Below are 15,497 nucleotides of genomic sequence, written 5' to 3' on the forward strand. Positions count from 1 at the left end.
AGCATGATGTTTTTCAGTAAGTGATAATCTGAGGTTTCATGTATAGTTGATCTTATTACATATTATAATATTTTAAAATACTAGACGTTTGATTTTCGTGAGCTGTAAACCATAATCATTGAAATAAAAAAGGCTAAAAGCATTTCACTTTACCTTTAATAAATCCAGAACATATCAGTTTTGCTTTCTGAAATAAATTGTAAAAAATCAACTTTTCCAAAACATTCAAATTTATTTAGATGTACTGTATATTTGTCAACATTTATGAATTTTTTAAATTTTATAAATATTACTCATCCATGTTTTTTAAGTGTTCCGTGATGTCCACATGGTGTCAGTCTCTGCCTGTTTTGCGAGGCTTCTCTTCGTCAAGCGAAAGGGCGTCTCGGCGCACGGCTATTGTTTAAGAGACAGAATAACATCTTGGCTTTTCCGCTGTTGGACAATGGATTAAATCTCAGTCAAACGCTTAGATTTTTATGTTGAACCGAAAGGTCCTTAATAGTAGGACCTGGCTGAAATGGTCATGCACGAAAGCAGATTGTGGATAATTTTCACTTGGCTTTGTTGTCTTCTCAGCATTGCGAATGGGCAGATTGCTTATTCCGTGGTGGAAGAGAGTAATCCAGGGACAACAGTTGGGAATTTAGCAAAAGACTTGAATCTGAATGTCCATGACTTGGAGCACCGTGGATTCCACATTATTTCCGGACCTAATGCAAGGTATTTTGATTTAAATGTGAAGACTGGAGTTCTCCATGTTAAAGAAAGGATAGACCGCGAGGACCTATGCGGGCGCAATACGAAATGCAATTTTGAATTAGAGGCTGTTATTTATTCCCCTTTAAATATGTATCGGTTTGAGGTCATTATATTAGACGTAAATGATCACGCACCCATCTTCAGTTCATCAGAAACAGTATTTAATATTTCCGAGTCGGTTTCTCTAGGGGACAGGTTTACCTTACAGCGTGCATTTGATGCAGACGTGGGCAGCAACTCGATAAAAAGCTACAGGCTTAGTCAAAATGAGCACTTCTCTATTGATGTACACAGTGGAGAGCAAAGTGTATCTGCTGAGTTAGTTCTACAGAAAGCTCTAGATAGGGAAAAGAATGCTGTAATACATCTCTTACTGATTGCGGTAGACGGAGGAAAACCTCCCAAATCAGGTACATTAAATCTAAAAGTAAATGTCATTGATGTGAATGATAACACTCCCGTTTGCGAAAAATCGCTTTACAAAGCTCAAATACCAGAAGATGCACCACCCGGTACACCTGTCATTACAGTTACCGCAAATGATGCAGATGATGGACTGAACGGAAAAATCATGTATTCGTTCGTAAATCATGACAATGACCGGACTATTGATTCATTTGCAGTCAATTCTGATACCGGTGAAATAACAGTGAAGGGACAGCTGGACCACGAGCAAAATATTGCAGTTGAAATTCGAGTCCAGGCAAGAGACAAAGGCCCCAATCCGAGGTCAGCGTTTTGTAAAATACTAGTTGAAATACTCGATGTCAATGACAATGCTCCTGAAATATCCGTGACGTCATTAGTTAACGTTCTTAAAGAAGATTCTCCTGATGGGACGGTGGTCGGTTTAATTGCGGTAAAAGATAAGGATTCCAGTAAAAATGGTGCAACATTTCTAAATATGCAAGATAATTTACAATTTTCGCTGCAGAACACGTATAAAAATAGATATTCGTTAATTGTGAAGGGACACCTAGACAGAGAAAGTGTTTCTCAATATAATATAACTTTCACAGCTACTGATGAAGGAACTCCACCTTTGTCCAGCACCACCGTCATTATTGTACACATTTCCGATGTGAATGACAACGCACCACATTTTTCAGACGCAGTCATTAATGTGCATGTAAAAGAGAACAGTGTAGTTGGCTCTCTAATTTATACAGTATCTGCTTTTGATCCTGATCTTGGTGATAATGCCAGAATATCATATTCATTACTCGAAAACTCTAAAAACGGTTATTTAACATCTATGGTAAACATAAACCCTGACAGTGGCGATATTTGTACTTTGCAGTCAATTAATTATGAGGAAATAAAAACATTCCAGCTTAAAGTTCAAGCTACGGACTCAGGTGTTCCTCCACTGAGCAATACCGTAACTGTGAATGTTTTTATCCTGGATGAGAATGACAACAGTCCAATGATACTCACTCCCTATTCTGAGACTGGCTCTGTTCATACTGAGAACATTCCATATTCTGCTGAAGCTGGCTACTTTGTGACCAAGATCAGAGCTGTAGACTCCGATTCTGGATATAATGCACTGCTTTCTTATCACATCTCTGAACCAAAAGGAAACAACCTCTTCAGGATTGGAACCAGCAGCGGAGAGATCAGGACTAAGAGGAGAATGAGTGACAATGACCTGAAAACTCACCAGCTCGTCATTTTGGTTTCTGATAATGGAGAGCCATCCCTGTCAGCAACTGTTACTCTTGATATTGTGGTTGTTGAGAACACAGGTGACGTACAGACTCATTTTAAACGTTTGCCGATAAAGGATGACAGTTTCTCGGACTTAAATATATATTTGCTGATTGCTATTGCGTCGGTTTCAGTGATATTTTTATTGAGTCTGATCAGTTTAATAGCTGTAAAATGCTGCATGACATACGGCAGATACCGTGCTCCAGTGATAACCACACATCCTGATGGGAGCTGGTCTTACTCCAAATCCACACAGCAGTATGATGTTTGTTTTAGCTCGGACACCCTGAAGAGTGATGTAGTGGTTTTCCCTGCGTCATTTCCGCTTGCCGATGCTGAATCGATCAGTATAAACGGAGGAAACAATTTTTGCAAAACTCAAACACTTCCGAATAAAGAGAAGGTAAGATCTGAGAGGATAAATCGTTTGTAATAGATTTTTAATAATTTTTTGTTTGAACTAAAACATTACATACCAATTCCCATTCACATTTTAAAATCAAGTTTTCTAACGTTGTCGTTGTTGCTGTCCAAGGTCCTGCAAATCATTATCAGTTTCTGCCCACTTGGTCTGAATCTTTTCTTCTGTAGATGGTACAAAGACCTGTACAGCTTTGAAAAGCTGTACATACGAAATATATTCATAAATATTTAATTTAAATGTTTTTTTTTTTTTTTTAAAAAAAGGTTAGCTGTTAGCATGAGTAGCATGTATTATGTTTGTTAAATTGTATCATTAAATCAAGTCAGACTTACGCCACAATAACGTTTTATATCATAACAAAAGTCTTTTAATGCTCTCTACAGATGGCTACATGCAAATCTTTAAAGATTCTATGAGACCTATTATATATTCGGGAAATGTGCACTATACAAAAGAACTTAATTAATTAATCAAAGATTAGTGGTAAAAGAAGGAACAGACAAATCCCACAGAAGAAGTCACTTGAAGCGAGACAGTGGGGCTCGTGACTTTACATCACATTATGGCAAAGTGACAAATGTGAACGATGCTGTTAAAGTTACTCGTTCCATTGTAAAATGTAAAATTCGTTGTTGTGTTGTTCTATGAGGGAGTCACAACAGTACAACTGGCTGTGCTGTTTACTTGTCTGCCAGCCCACGAAAATATTATGTTATCATTGTAAATAAGTGACCAGCAGAATTACTGAGGACATGGTAAATTATATATATATAATATATGAACTGTAGTAGTATGCACCCTTTTGTTTTTCTTTTCTACTCACGGGGAAATCCGGTTGCCCTGTGTGTGTGTGTGTGTGTGTGTGTGTGTGTGTGTGTGTGTGTGTGTGTGTGTGCAATGGGTGGGATTTGCCACATATCATCCACAAGTATGACTTCTACTGCGCATTAAATATTTTTTTCTAATCGTTATTTTTAGATATAATTTATAATACAAACATTGGACTTTGTTTAATCGCTGTATTATGTCTTGAGGACAGTGCCACGATTTCTCCACGTGGTGTCTCTAGCCACTTGCAGTTGGACAGTTATCATTATTTTTTCGGTGGCTCCTCCCTTCAGGCCCGGTCCCTCCCCCACACGGAGGGCTTTGTTCTGGAGATACGACGAACCTGCGATTATAGTTTCACCCATAGTGAATTATATATTGTCGGAACAGCTTTGTTGCTTATGTTTTCCAAAGAGATCCATGAGTCTTCGGATTATGGCCGAGTTGATGAGGATATGTGTGATTCTGAGGATATTAGCCTTTTCATTGTGTTGGAGTACAGTGGACGGACAGATTGCATACGTTGTTTTGGAGGAGTCGAGCCCAGGAACAGATATCGGAAATCTAGCAAAGGATTTAAATCTAAATGTACAGGACCTTGGACATCGAGGTTTTGAAATAATACAGGGACCCAATAAGAGGTATTTTGCTGTTAATTTAAAAACGGGGATTTTACACGTTAAAGAAAAAATAGACCGAGAGGAGCTCTGTAACCGAGACGCCAAATGTTCACTGGAATTAGAGGCAATTATTAAATCGCCATTAAATATGTATCGGTTTGAAGTTAACATTGTAGATATTAATGACAATACGCCAACGTTTCCGATGTCGAAAACTGCACTGAATATTTCAGAATCAGCATTTCCAGGGGAGAGATTTCTTTTACCAAATGCATTTGATGCAGATGTAGGTAGTCATGCAGTAAAGAGTTACAAGCTAAACCAAAATGAACATTTTTCCCTAGATGTCCAAAGCAATGGAGAGCAAAGTGTGTCTGCTGAATTAGTTTTGCAGAAAGCTTTAGACCGAGAGAAGCAGTCTGTTATTCAACTCTTACTGACTGCTCTGGATGGAGGAAAACCTCCCAGATCCGGAACGTTGCAGATAGTTATAAGTGTTGAGGATGTAAACGATAACGTCCCAGTCTTCAGTAAGGCTCTTTACAAAGCCCGAGTCATGGAAAACTCTCCACGTGGTACATCCGTTATTGCGGTTCATGCTACTGACATAGACGAGGGCAAAAACGGCGAAGTCGTTTATTCTTTTGCAAATCAAAACAGTGCTCAGCATTTTGCTGCATTTTCCATTGACCCAGAAAATGGGCTGATTACGGTACAGGGTGTTGTCGACTTTGAGACGCAAAATGCAGTTGAAATTCGTGTTCAGGCTAAAGATAAAGGCCAAAAACCACGAGCAGCACTGTGCAAAGTTTTAGTAGAAGTCGTTGACATTAACGATAATGTCCCTGAGATATCAGTTAATTCTTTGGTCAATGTGATTAAAGAGGACGCTCCCGCTGGCACAATGGTGGGATTGATCACGGTTAAAGATAGCGATGCTGGGAAAAATGGCGCTTCAAATATTAAAATTCAGAATTCTGTACCGTTTAAAATACAGCACACTTACAAAAATAAATATTCCATAGTAGTCGATGGCCCACTAGATAGAGAGAGCGAGTCTCGATATAATATAATTCTCACAGCTACTGATGAAGGAACTCCGCCTCTGTCTAGCACCACTGTCATTAGTGTACAAATTTCTGATATAAATGACAACGCGCCACTTTTTCAAGACATCACAATTAACGCGTATTTAAGAGAAAACAGTCCAGCGGGTTCTCTAATTTACACAGTGTCTGCTTTTGATCTTGATGTTGGAGATAATGCCAGAATATCATATTCATTAATAGAAAACACAAAGAAAAATCATGCTTTATCCATGATAGTAAACATAAACTCTGATAATGGTGATATTTACAGTTTACAATCATTTAATTACGAAGAATTAAAAATATTCCAGTTTAAAGTTCAGGCCACAGATTACGGTGTTCCTCCACTTAGCAGTAACGTGACCGTTAGTGTTTTTATCCTGGATGAGAATGACAATAGTCCAGGGATTCTCGCTCCCTATTCTGAGCACGGATCTATTCATACTGAGAACATTCCCTATTCTGCTGAAGCCGGCTACGTTGTGGCCAAGATCAGAGCTGTAGACTCTGATTCTGGATATAATGCACTACTTTCATATCATATCTCTGAGCCCAAAGGAAACAACCTCTTCCGAATCGGAACCAGCAGCGGTGAGATCAGGACTAAGAGAAGAATGAGTGACAATGACCTGAAAACTCACCCGCTTGTCATTTTAGTTTCTGATAACGGAGAACCCTCCCTGTCATCCACTGTTTCTATTGATGTTGTGGTTGTTGAGAACACAGGTGACATTAAGACTCAGTTCAAACACGCACCCATAAAGGATGACAGTTTCTCGGACTTAAATATATATTTGTTGATCGCTATTGTGTCGGTTTCAGTGATATTTTTATTGAGTCTGATCAGTTTAATAGCTGTAAAATGCTGCATGACATACGGCCGATACAGTGCTCCAGTAATCACCACACATCCTGATGGGAGTTGGTCTTACTCCAAATCTACACAGCAGTATGACGTGTGTTTTAGCTCGGACACGCTGAAGAGTGACGCAATCGTTTTCCCTGCGTCATTTCCGATTGCCGATGCTGAGTCGATCAGTATAAACGATACGGACATTTTTAGAACGCAAAGTCTTCCAAGCAAAGGAAAGGTAAGAATTATGAAAACTTTACCTTCACTCAGTAGTCTTATTATTACTTTTTCGTTAGAAGTTTTAAAAAGTGCAAGTAGCAAGTTTATGTTATGGTAGTCAATTTCAAATTCTGCATTACCATGTATTAGGTGTTTATACCTCTCTATACAATTAAACCATCTAATGATTTTAATTTATTTAGCGCAACCGTTTAACCAAATCTTATTCAGTAAGCTGTTTCATTCATTAAGGCTTTTTTAATATATAAAAAAAAAAATCTAAATTTTTATGCCTACTGGTTTATGCTTACTGGTGCTGTGCGTAACTGTAATTTGACGTCTGTCTCTGTCCATGGTGCTGAAGGCTCACAACCTATCCAACCATTTTTTCCAAGCATATATAACGCTAGAATTTGCACTACCTCTTCTTCATAGAGGACGCTTTGAAAATATTAAGAATCATTTACTTTTTGTCTAACGAACCCGGTTTAACAAGCAGATGCGTATGTATTTTAGATTAGATAGATTCTTTCTTTCTTTCTTTCTTTCTTTCTTTCTTTGTCTTTTCTTTTCTTTATGACTGTTTAAATGACTGGCTGACTCCCTGATTTTCTTACAGACAGAGTTACTGACTTACCTATTTACTTCAGTTTTCATGTTTTAATAGTATGGCATATATTTCCCCACACGATGTCGCTATCTTTCCACTCTGAATAACTTACATCCTAGCCTCGCCATTCTCCTCCTTTTAACGTAAATGGGCATGTGCTCAGTCCGGCGCTTTGTTCTGGATACGCCATTGTATACAGAGGCAGTTTTTGGAACGTTCAAATGGATGCTTGCTTTCAACTATATGGAATTTATTTTCATCAATTCTCGGTGTTGATGTAAAACGGCCTCAACAATGGCAGACACATTTTTTATCTGGCTGTGGTTTTCACTGCTTCTCTACTGCTGGAGCATCGCGGAGGGGCAAATCGTGTACTCCTTGTCAGAGGAGGTGAAGGCTGGAACAGTAATCGGAAATGTATCTAAGGATTTAAATGTTAATATAAAGGACTTTGAACGACGTGGATTACAACTCGTTTCGGCAGAAAATAAAAGGTATTTTGATCTAAATATGAAGACGGGTGTTCTTCAAGTTAAAGACAGAATAGACAGAGAAGCGCTGTGTGAACAGAGAACGAAATGTTCTTTAGCCTTGGAAATTATTGTCCATTCGCCGTTGAACATATATAGATTTGAAGTGAACGTTTTAGACATTAACGACAATCAGCCGACATTTCGCTCGCCAGTGATGAACTTAAATATTGCAGAGTCAGCGTTTCCAGGAGAGAGATTCCCGTTACCAAATGCGTTTGACGCAGACATAGGCAGTAACTCGGTAAAGACTTACAAGCTAAATCAAAATGATTACTTCTCACTGGACGTACAGAGCAGCGGAGAACAGAGAATGTCTGTTGAATTGGTGCTGCAAAAGGCATTAGATCGAGAAAAGCAGTCTCTAATCCAGCTAACTTTGACGGCTATAGATGGAGCAAAGCCTTCTGCATCCGGCTCGTTGAATATTATTGTGCATGTTGAAGATGTTAATGACAACATCCCGGTTTTCAGTAAGTCGTTGTATAAAGCTCGAATACAAGAAAATGCACCTGCTGGTTTAGCCGTAGTTACAGTGCACGCAAGTGATTTGGATGAGGGCCTTAATGGTGAGATTTTTTATGAGTTTTATAAACAGGACAACGAGCAAGATATCAGTGTATTTTCTATAAATCCAGAAACTGGAGACATCATGATAAAAGGTCAGCTTGACTATGAAAGAAAAAGCGCCGTTGAAATTCGGGTCCAGGCTAAAGACAAAGGACCAAACCCAAGAGCTGCACACTGTAAAGTATTAGTCGAAATTATTGATGTCAATGACAATATACCAGAAATAACTGTTACGTCTTTAGTAAACACGCTGAAAGAGGATGCTCAGCTTGATACAGCTGTCGGCATGATAACGGTCATAGATAAGGACAGTGGTAAAAACGGTCAAGTAAACTTGAGAATCACCGGATCTGTTCCATTTAGGGTACAGAATTCCTATAAGAATAATTACATATTAGTTTTAGATGGTCCTTTAGACAGAGAAACTACATCCAAGTATAATATTACTATAATCGCTACTGATGAAGGAACTCCATTACTCTCCAGCACCGCATTAATTGCTGTACACGTTTCTGATATAAATGACAATGCACCACGTTTTCCAGAGTATGTAAACAATGTATATTTGAAAGAGAACAGTCAGGTTGGAGATGTTATTCATATGGTGTCTGCTTTTGACAGTGATGTTGCAGATAATGCAAGAATATCGTATTCATTGCTGCAAAGCCCGAACGATGTTTCTGTATTATCCATGGTTAACATAAACCCTGACAGTGGTGAGATTTACAATTTACAGTCATTTAACTATGAGGAAATTAAAACATTTCAGTTTAAAGTTCAGGCCACAGACTCTGGCGTTCCTCCACTAAGCAGTAACGTGACTGTGAATGTTTTCATCCTGGATGAGAATGACAACAGTCCAGGGATTCTTGCTCCCTATTCTGATCATGGAGCTGTTCACACAGAGAACATTCCATATTCTGCTGAAGCAGGCTACTTTGTGGCCAAGATCAGAGCTGTAGACTCTGATTCTGGATATAATGCACTGCTATCTTATCACATCTCTGAACCCAAAGGAAACAACCTTTTCCGGATTGGAACCAGCAGCGGTGAGATCAGGACTAAGAGGAGAATGAGTGACAATGACCTGAAAACTCACCCACTTGTCATTTTGGTTTCTGATAATGGAGAACCCTCACTGTCATCCACTGTTTCTATTGATGTTGTGGTTGTTGAGAGCACAGGTGACATAAAGACCCAGTTCAAACATGCACAGACAAAGAATGACAGTTTCTCCGATTTAAACACATATTTGTTGATTGCTATTGTGTCAGTTTCAGTGATATTTTTATTGAGTCTGATCAGTTTACTAGCTGTGAAATGCTGCAGGACAAATGGCAGTTTCAGCAGATACAGTGCTCCAGTGATCACCACACATCCTGATGGGAGCTGGTCTTATTCCAAATCTGCACAACAGTATGATGTGTGTTTTAGCTCGGACACACTGAAGAGTGACGTAATGGTTTTTCCTGCACCATGTCCACCCGCAGAGGCAGAGTTAATAAGTATAAATGAAGGAGATACTTTTAACAGACCACAGACACTTCCTACCAAAGGCAAGGTAAGAATTAATTAGTGGGTTATTGTTTTGCACAAATGTGCACCTCATATTTTAAAACAACTAAACTTTGTTTAAATACCACATGATTCTGTTCCATTAGGTTAGGACCTCACCCTTGTGAAAAAAAAAATGTGCTAAGTATACCTGTAGCTATACTAATTGTCAGTTTAACTTAAGTGTTAATGATTAGTTAATTTGAAGTGTGCTATTTTAGACATACTAATTTTGTGCTAAATATAATTTAATTGTAATTAAGTTGTAGTAAAGAATAACTTTAAGTGTATTTAGTGTACTTTTATGTGCTAAATTGGGACAACTTTAAGTATACTTAGCACACTTACAGTATATGGCTGTGTGTGTACTAATTTACATACCTGACAGTAATTAATAAAATTAAATTATATATTTAATGTATTATAACTACATTACAGCTAATTTTACTGTGTTACAAAATACATGATTAATATACTATGAGTATATTCTTATTGCAGCAGTAGCATGCTGTTATACTTCTGGTCAATTACAAATACTAAAAAAAGTACACTTTGTGGTTAATACAAATATACTTTATTATATCATACAGTACACACAACCTTCTATACTACAGTATTGCAAATGTGTTACCAGTACACTAAAGGTGTTTAGGATAATTTATAAATGCTAAATGCATTTTCTACCCTATGCCATGTTTTTGAAACACATTACATCAGTAATTATGAGGAGTTCAACAGATTTATGCCAATCAGGAAACAGATGATTGGCTGGTGTTGCACTGATTCTAGTTTCTGGTTGGCTGCAATAATTGCAGAATTATACAGCTGCTGCAGTTTGTGCAAGTGTAGCTTTATGACAGTGAGCGCACAGAAGAGTGAGAGAGTGCAAACATAAATTATCTTAAACGGGATTTTAAAAGTGATTTTCAGCACACAAAAACTAGAGAGTAGTACACTAAATATAAGTACATATGAATAAGTACATTTACAAGTAATATACCCAGACTACCGTATATTAAAAAAAAAATATTCCAATGTGTACTTTCTGTACATTTGTACAATGATTATTTCAAGCATATTTTTTAAAAATATATACCAAAAATACATTGAAAAACAAAGTTTAAATAAGTATAATTTAGAAATTAGACCAACCTTTCACTTAAAGTATATTTTCCAGTAAAAATATTTTTTGGAAAGTGTACTTTTATACAATTATTTTAAAGTATACATAGGCATTTGGAAGACGCTCTTATCCAGAGCGACACATTTTTACCTCATTATATCTGAGCAGTTAAGGGGTTGAGGGCCTTGCTCAAGGGCCCAACAGTGGCAACACAGTGGTTGTGGGGTTTGAACCTGGGATCTTCCGAACCATAGTCCAATGCCTAAAGTAAATAGGCATTAAAGTATAGTTAAGTTAATTCCAAAATTTGGTAAAAGCATGATGTTAGTGTGCTTTTTATATATTAACTGATGGTACAATTTTATTGTATATTTGTAATGTACTGTCGAGGATTTCAATATATTTGTAATACACTAAAGTGTTTTTTTTTTTTTTTTACAAGGGCATTTATTTGCTATTACCAAGAATATGGCATGGACACATTCACTAAAGTTGAGAAGAGAAAGACTTGTATGCATTTGCACATTTTATAACAACAGTTATTGGTGTGTATATCTTTGCATAAATTAAGTGAAAATTATACCATTATTTTGAAGGGTAACTATTGGTTTATATATGATATTTTGAATGATTAAAGATGCATTAGTGCAAAACCTAATGTTATCAGGACATTAGGTTTTAATAACTGCAAAAATAACTGTAATCATACCAAATAAATAGTTTGCACACATCTAATGAATTGCTTAAAACTTTTCTGCTTGTACAGATACATATCATTAGATAGTAACTAGCTCTAATTAGATAGTGCTTTGTAAATATTAAAAGTGGGTCGATTATTTTCCCCATAGAGCATTAAGAACATTTCATGCACATGATACTCATTAAATGAGTTCTTAAACTGTTGAGCATGTACATGTGCTTTTTTCTTAAATTTTCTGAAAAGATTTGTCCAATAACAATAACTACCAATCCAAAATGAGATGTTGTAAATGTTATATCTATCTCATCCTGAAGTGTCTTGCCACTGGAAAGGGCAAGTCATTTATGACAATTCAAAGGTACTCAACAATACAATCAGTTTTTCTTCTCTTGGTTTCCCTAATATACATCAGATTGCATATCTTGCATGAAAGGCAATATGTATGCCCTATGCATGAGCCCTGTTGAGTCTTTAAGGCTTGTGATTGGATCATTTGTGTTTTATTAGGGTTTCCCTCCCAGAAGAACCATATTTATGTAGCTGATTATGTATTTTTTTTATCTTGTTTCTTGTTATAAGGCACAATGTTTACTGTATATAATTTGAGTTAATGTTCTGTCCTTGGGATTAGAAGTGACAAAAGAATGATCTCATTATAGCAGTTGATTGTTTGTAGACTAGTGCACTTGTTCTTTCAGCAGCAGTAGTAGTAAAACAGGCTTTTTTTTTGCATTTTTTTGTAAATCCACTGTGATAAAAATATCACTGCTTTCAATTTTTTTAATTTGTTTGGGTAAAAGAGAGGTATGCAGAAACAACTGTAATCATACCAAATAAATAGTTTGCACACATCTAATGAACTGCTTAAAACTTTTCTGCTTGGACAGATACATATCATTAGTAACTAGCTCTAATTAGATAGTGCTTTGTAAATATTAAAAGTGGGTTGATTTATTTCCCTATAGAGCATTAAGAACATTTTATGCACTTCTAAATCCAGGTTCATTATGATATATATAGTAAAACAGTAGAGGAATGTTATGCATGGACTTTTTATTGTTGCATACAAGCATTTGGGAAATGTAGGGAAAGACAGAACAATCAGTTGGGCCTGGATTTGGTTGTATTTATAATTAGATTGTTTAAATCATATATATATAAACACACGTATAACATTAAGGCCTGTTGTCGTCCACATGATGTCACTAGCTTTCCACTCTACGTTATTGCGCGTCTTTACTATGCGCCGCCTTTTCCGAGGCAGGGCAATCTTTCTGCCGTCCGAACGGCTTTGTTTAGAATACGCCATTGTGCTCGGGTGCTGTTAAAACGCATACATATTCGCAACTACGAGGATGGATTTGTATATTTTTTTAATAGAGCTTTTGTAACGCAGTGAAATGGCTGCATCAGCGGGTCGAGGATTTCAGGCGTGGATATGTTATTCGCTATTGTTTCTTTTCTGGAGATGTGTGAATGGACAGATTGTTTTTCACATATCGGAAGAAGCAGCCCCTGGCACACCAGTCGGAAATTTGGCAAAGGAATTAAATCTAAACGTTCAGGATCTTGTGAGCCGAGGATTTCATATTGCTACCGAAGCTTACAGCAGGTATTTTGATCTTAATCGGAAGACTGGTATTCTCAGCGTTAAAGAAATCCTTAACAGAGAAGAGCTTTGTGAACACAACACGCTCTGTTCTATAGCACTAGAAGCTGTCGTTAAGTCACCGGTGAATATTTATAGGTTTGAAGTGAACGTTTTAGATATTAACGACAATTCACCAGTATTTCGACAGACAGAATGGATGTTAAATATTTCGGAGTTATCTTCTTCAGGGGAGAGATTTGCATTACCAAGCGCGTATGATGCAGACGTGGGGAGCAATTCGGTAAAGAACTACAAGCTGAGCCAAAATGAACACTTTTCGCTGGATGTACACAGCGGACAGGAAGGTGTATCAGCTGAGCTACTACTGCAGAAAACTTTAGATAGAGAGAAACAGTCTGCGATCCACCTCACATTGACTGCTGTGGATGGAGGAAAACCACCCAGATCTGGAACTATTCCTGTTATTATAAATGTGGTAGATGTTAATGATAATGTCCCGGTGTTCGGTAAATCGCTGTATAAAGCTCGAATTAACGAAAATGTCTCCCCAGGTACTCCTATTATTACTGTGCATGCTACTGATTTGGATGAAGGAGTTAACGGAGAAATTTCATATACGCTTGTTAACCACGACAGCAACAAACATCTTAGTGTGTTCTCAATAAATCCAGAAACCGGCGAAATCGTAGTGACAGGTGCTGTGGATTATGAAAAGAAAAATGCGTTTGAACTTCGTGTACAAGCAAAGGACAAAGGTTATAACCCGAGATCGGCAATGTGCAAGATTCTAGTAGAAATCATTGATATCAACGATAATGTTCCGGAAATATCCGTGACCTCATTAGTTGACACTATTAAGGAGGATGCACCGGTTGACACAATGGTGGGAATGATAACTGCTGTCGATAAGGATGCCGGTAAAAACGGACAGGTAACACTCAAAATTCTTGGATCTGTCCCATTTAAAATTCAAAAATCTTATAATAATTTTTATACATTAGTTGTACGTGGACCTCTCGACAGGGAAAGTGCATCTCAGCATAACATCACTATCACGGCTACTGATGAAGGGACTCCACCTCTCTCCAGCACCACTGTCATTACTATACAAGTCTCTGATGTTAATGATAATGCGCCATGCTTTAGTGAACCCATTGTTAATGCATATGTAAAAGAGAACAGTCAGATTGGAGAAGTTATTTATACACTATTTGCTTTTGACAGTGATGTTGCAGACAATGCTAAAATATCGTATTCATTGTTGCAAGGCTCCAAAGATATTCCTGTTTTATCCATGCTGAACATAAACCCTGAAAGTGGAGATATTTACAGTTTGCAGTCATTTAATTATGAAGAAATGAAAACATTTCAGTTTAAAGTTCAGGCCACAGACTTTGGTGTTCCTCCATTGAGCAGTAACGTGACTGTAAATGTTTTTATCCTGGATGAAAATGACAACAGTCCTGGGATTCTTGCTCCCTATTCTGAACATGGCTCTGTTCATACTGAGAACATTCCATATTCTGCTGAAGCAGGCTATTTTGTAGCCAAGATCAGAGCTGTAGATTTAGATTCTGGATATAATGCACTCCTTTCTTATCATATCTCTGAGCCCAAAGGAAACAACCTTTTCCGCATCGGAACCAGCGGTGGGGAGATCAGGACTAAGAGGAGAATGAGTGACAATGACTTAAAAACACACCCGCTAGTCATTTTAGTTTCTGATAACGGAGAGCCCTCCCTGTCATCTACCGTGTCTATTGACGTTGTGGTTGTTGAGAGCACAGGAGACATTAAGACTCAGTTCAAACATGCACCAATAAAAGAAGACAGTTTCTCAGATTTAAACATGTATTTGTTGATCGCCATTGTGTCAGTTTCGGTGATATTTTTTCTGAGTCTGGTCAGTTTAATTGCTGTGAAATGCTGCAGGACAGGTGGCAGTTTCGGTGGATACAGTGCCCCAGTGATCACTACGCATCCTGACGGGAGTTGGTCTTACTCCAAATCTACTCAACAGTATGATGTTTGTTTTAGTTCTGACACACTGAAAAGTGACGTAGTGGTTTTCCCTGCGCCATTTCCGCCCGTAGATGCTGAATTGATCAGCATAAATGAAGGAGACACCTCTAACCAAACACAAACACTTCCTGCTAAAGAGAAGGTAAGATTCTGCGAAATTTTGATACAAAATTGATCCTAAGGTCTTCTTTGCTGTTAATGCTGACTATTACTGGATAAAGTTTACTGTGAGTGGTTTGTCTCATGTTTACTGCTACATTATTTTACTG

At 37.6% G+C, this 15,497-nt stretch overlaps 1 protein-coding gene across 6 annotated transcripts in view; it reads left to right on the forward strand.

Moving 5' to 3' along the window:
* The window catches only part of LOC128507376 (protocadherin alpha-C2-like), a 61,062-nt gene that overhangs the window by 12,707 nt on the left and 32,858 nt on the right, over nucleotides 1-15,497 (forward strand). Inside the window, exon 1 of one of the 6 annotated variants that reach the window (XM_053478285.1) lies at nucleotides 521-2,878. The exons of 2 other annotated variants lie outside the window; for them this stretch is intronic. In XM_053478285.1, the coding sequence (XP_053334260.1) occupies nucleotides 521-2,878 (2,358 nt within the window). Of the gene's footprint in view, nucleotides 1-520; nucleotides 2,879-4,150; nucleotides 6,527-7,323; nucleotides 9,779-12,886; nucleotides 15,371-15,497 lie in introns of those variants that run through there. 3 more of the 6 variants (XM_053478276.1, XM_053478258.1, XM_053478231.1) reach the window with 3 other exon arrangements.

This window comes from Clarias gariepinus, chromosome 2 (assembly GCF_024256425.1).
Source record: "Clarias gariepinus isolate MV-2021 ecotype Netherlands chromosome 2, CGAR_prim_01v2, whole genome shotgun sequence".
NCBI classification, from domain to species: domain Eukaryota; kingdom Metazoa; phylum Chordata; class Actinopteri; order Siluriformes; family Clariidae; genus Clarias; species Clarias gariepinus.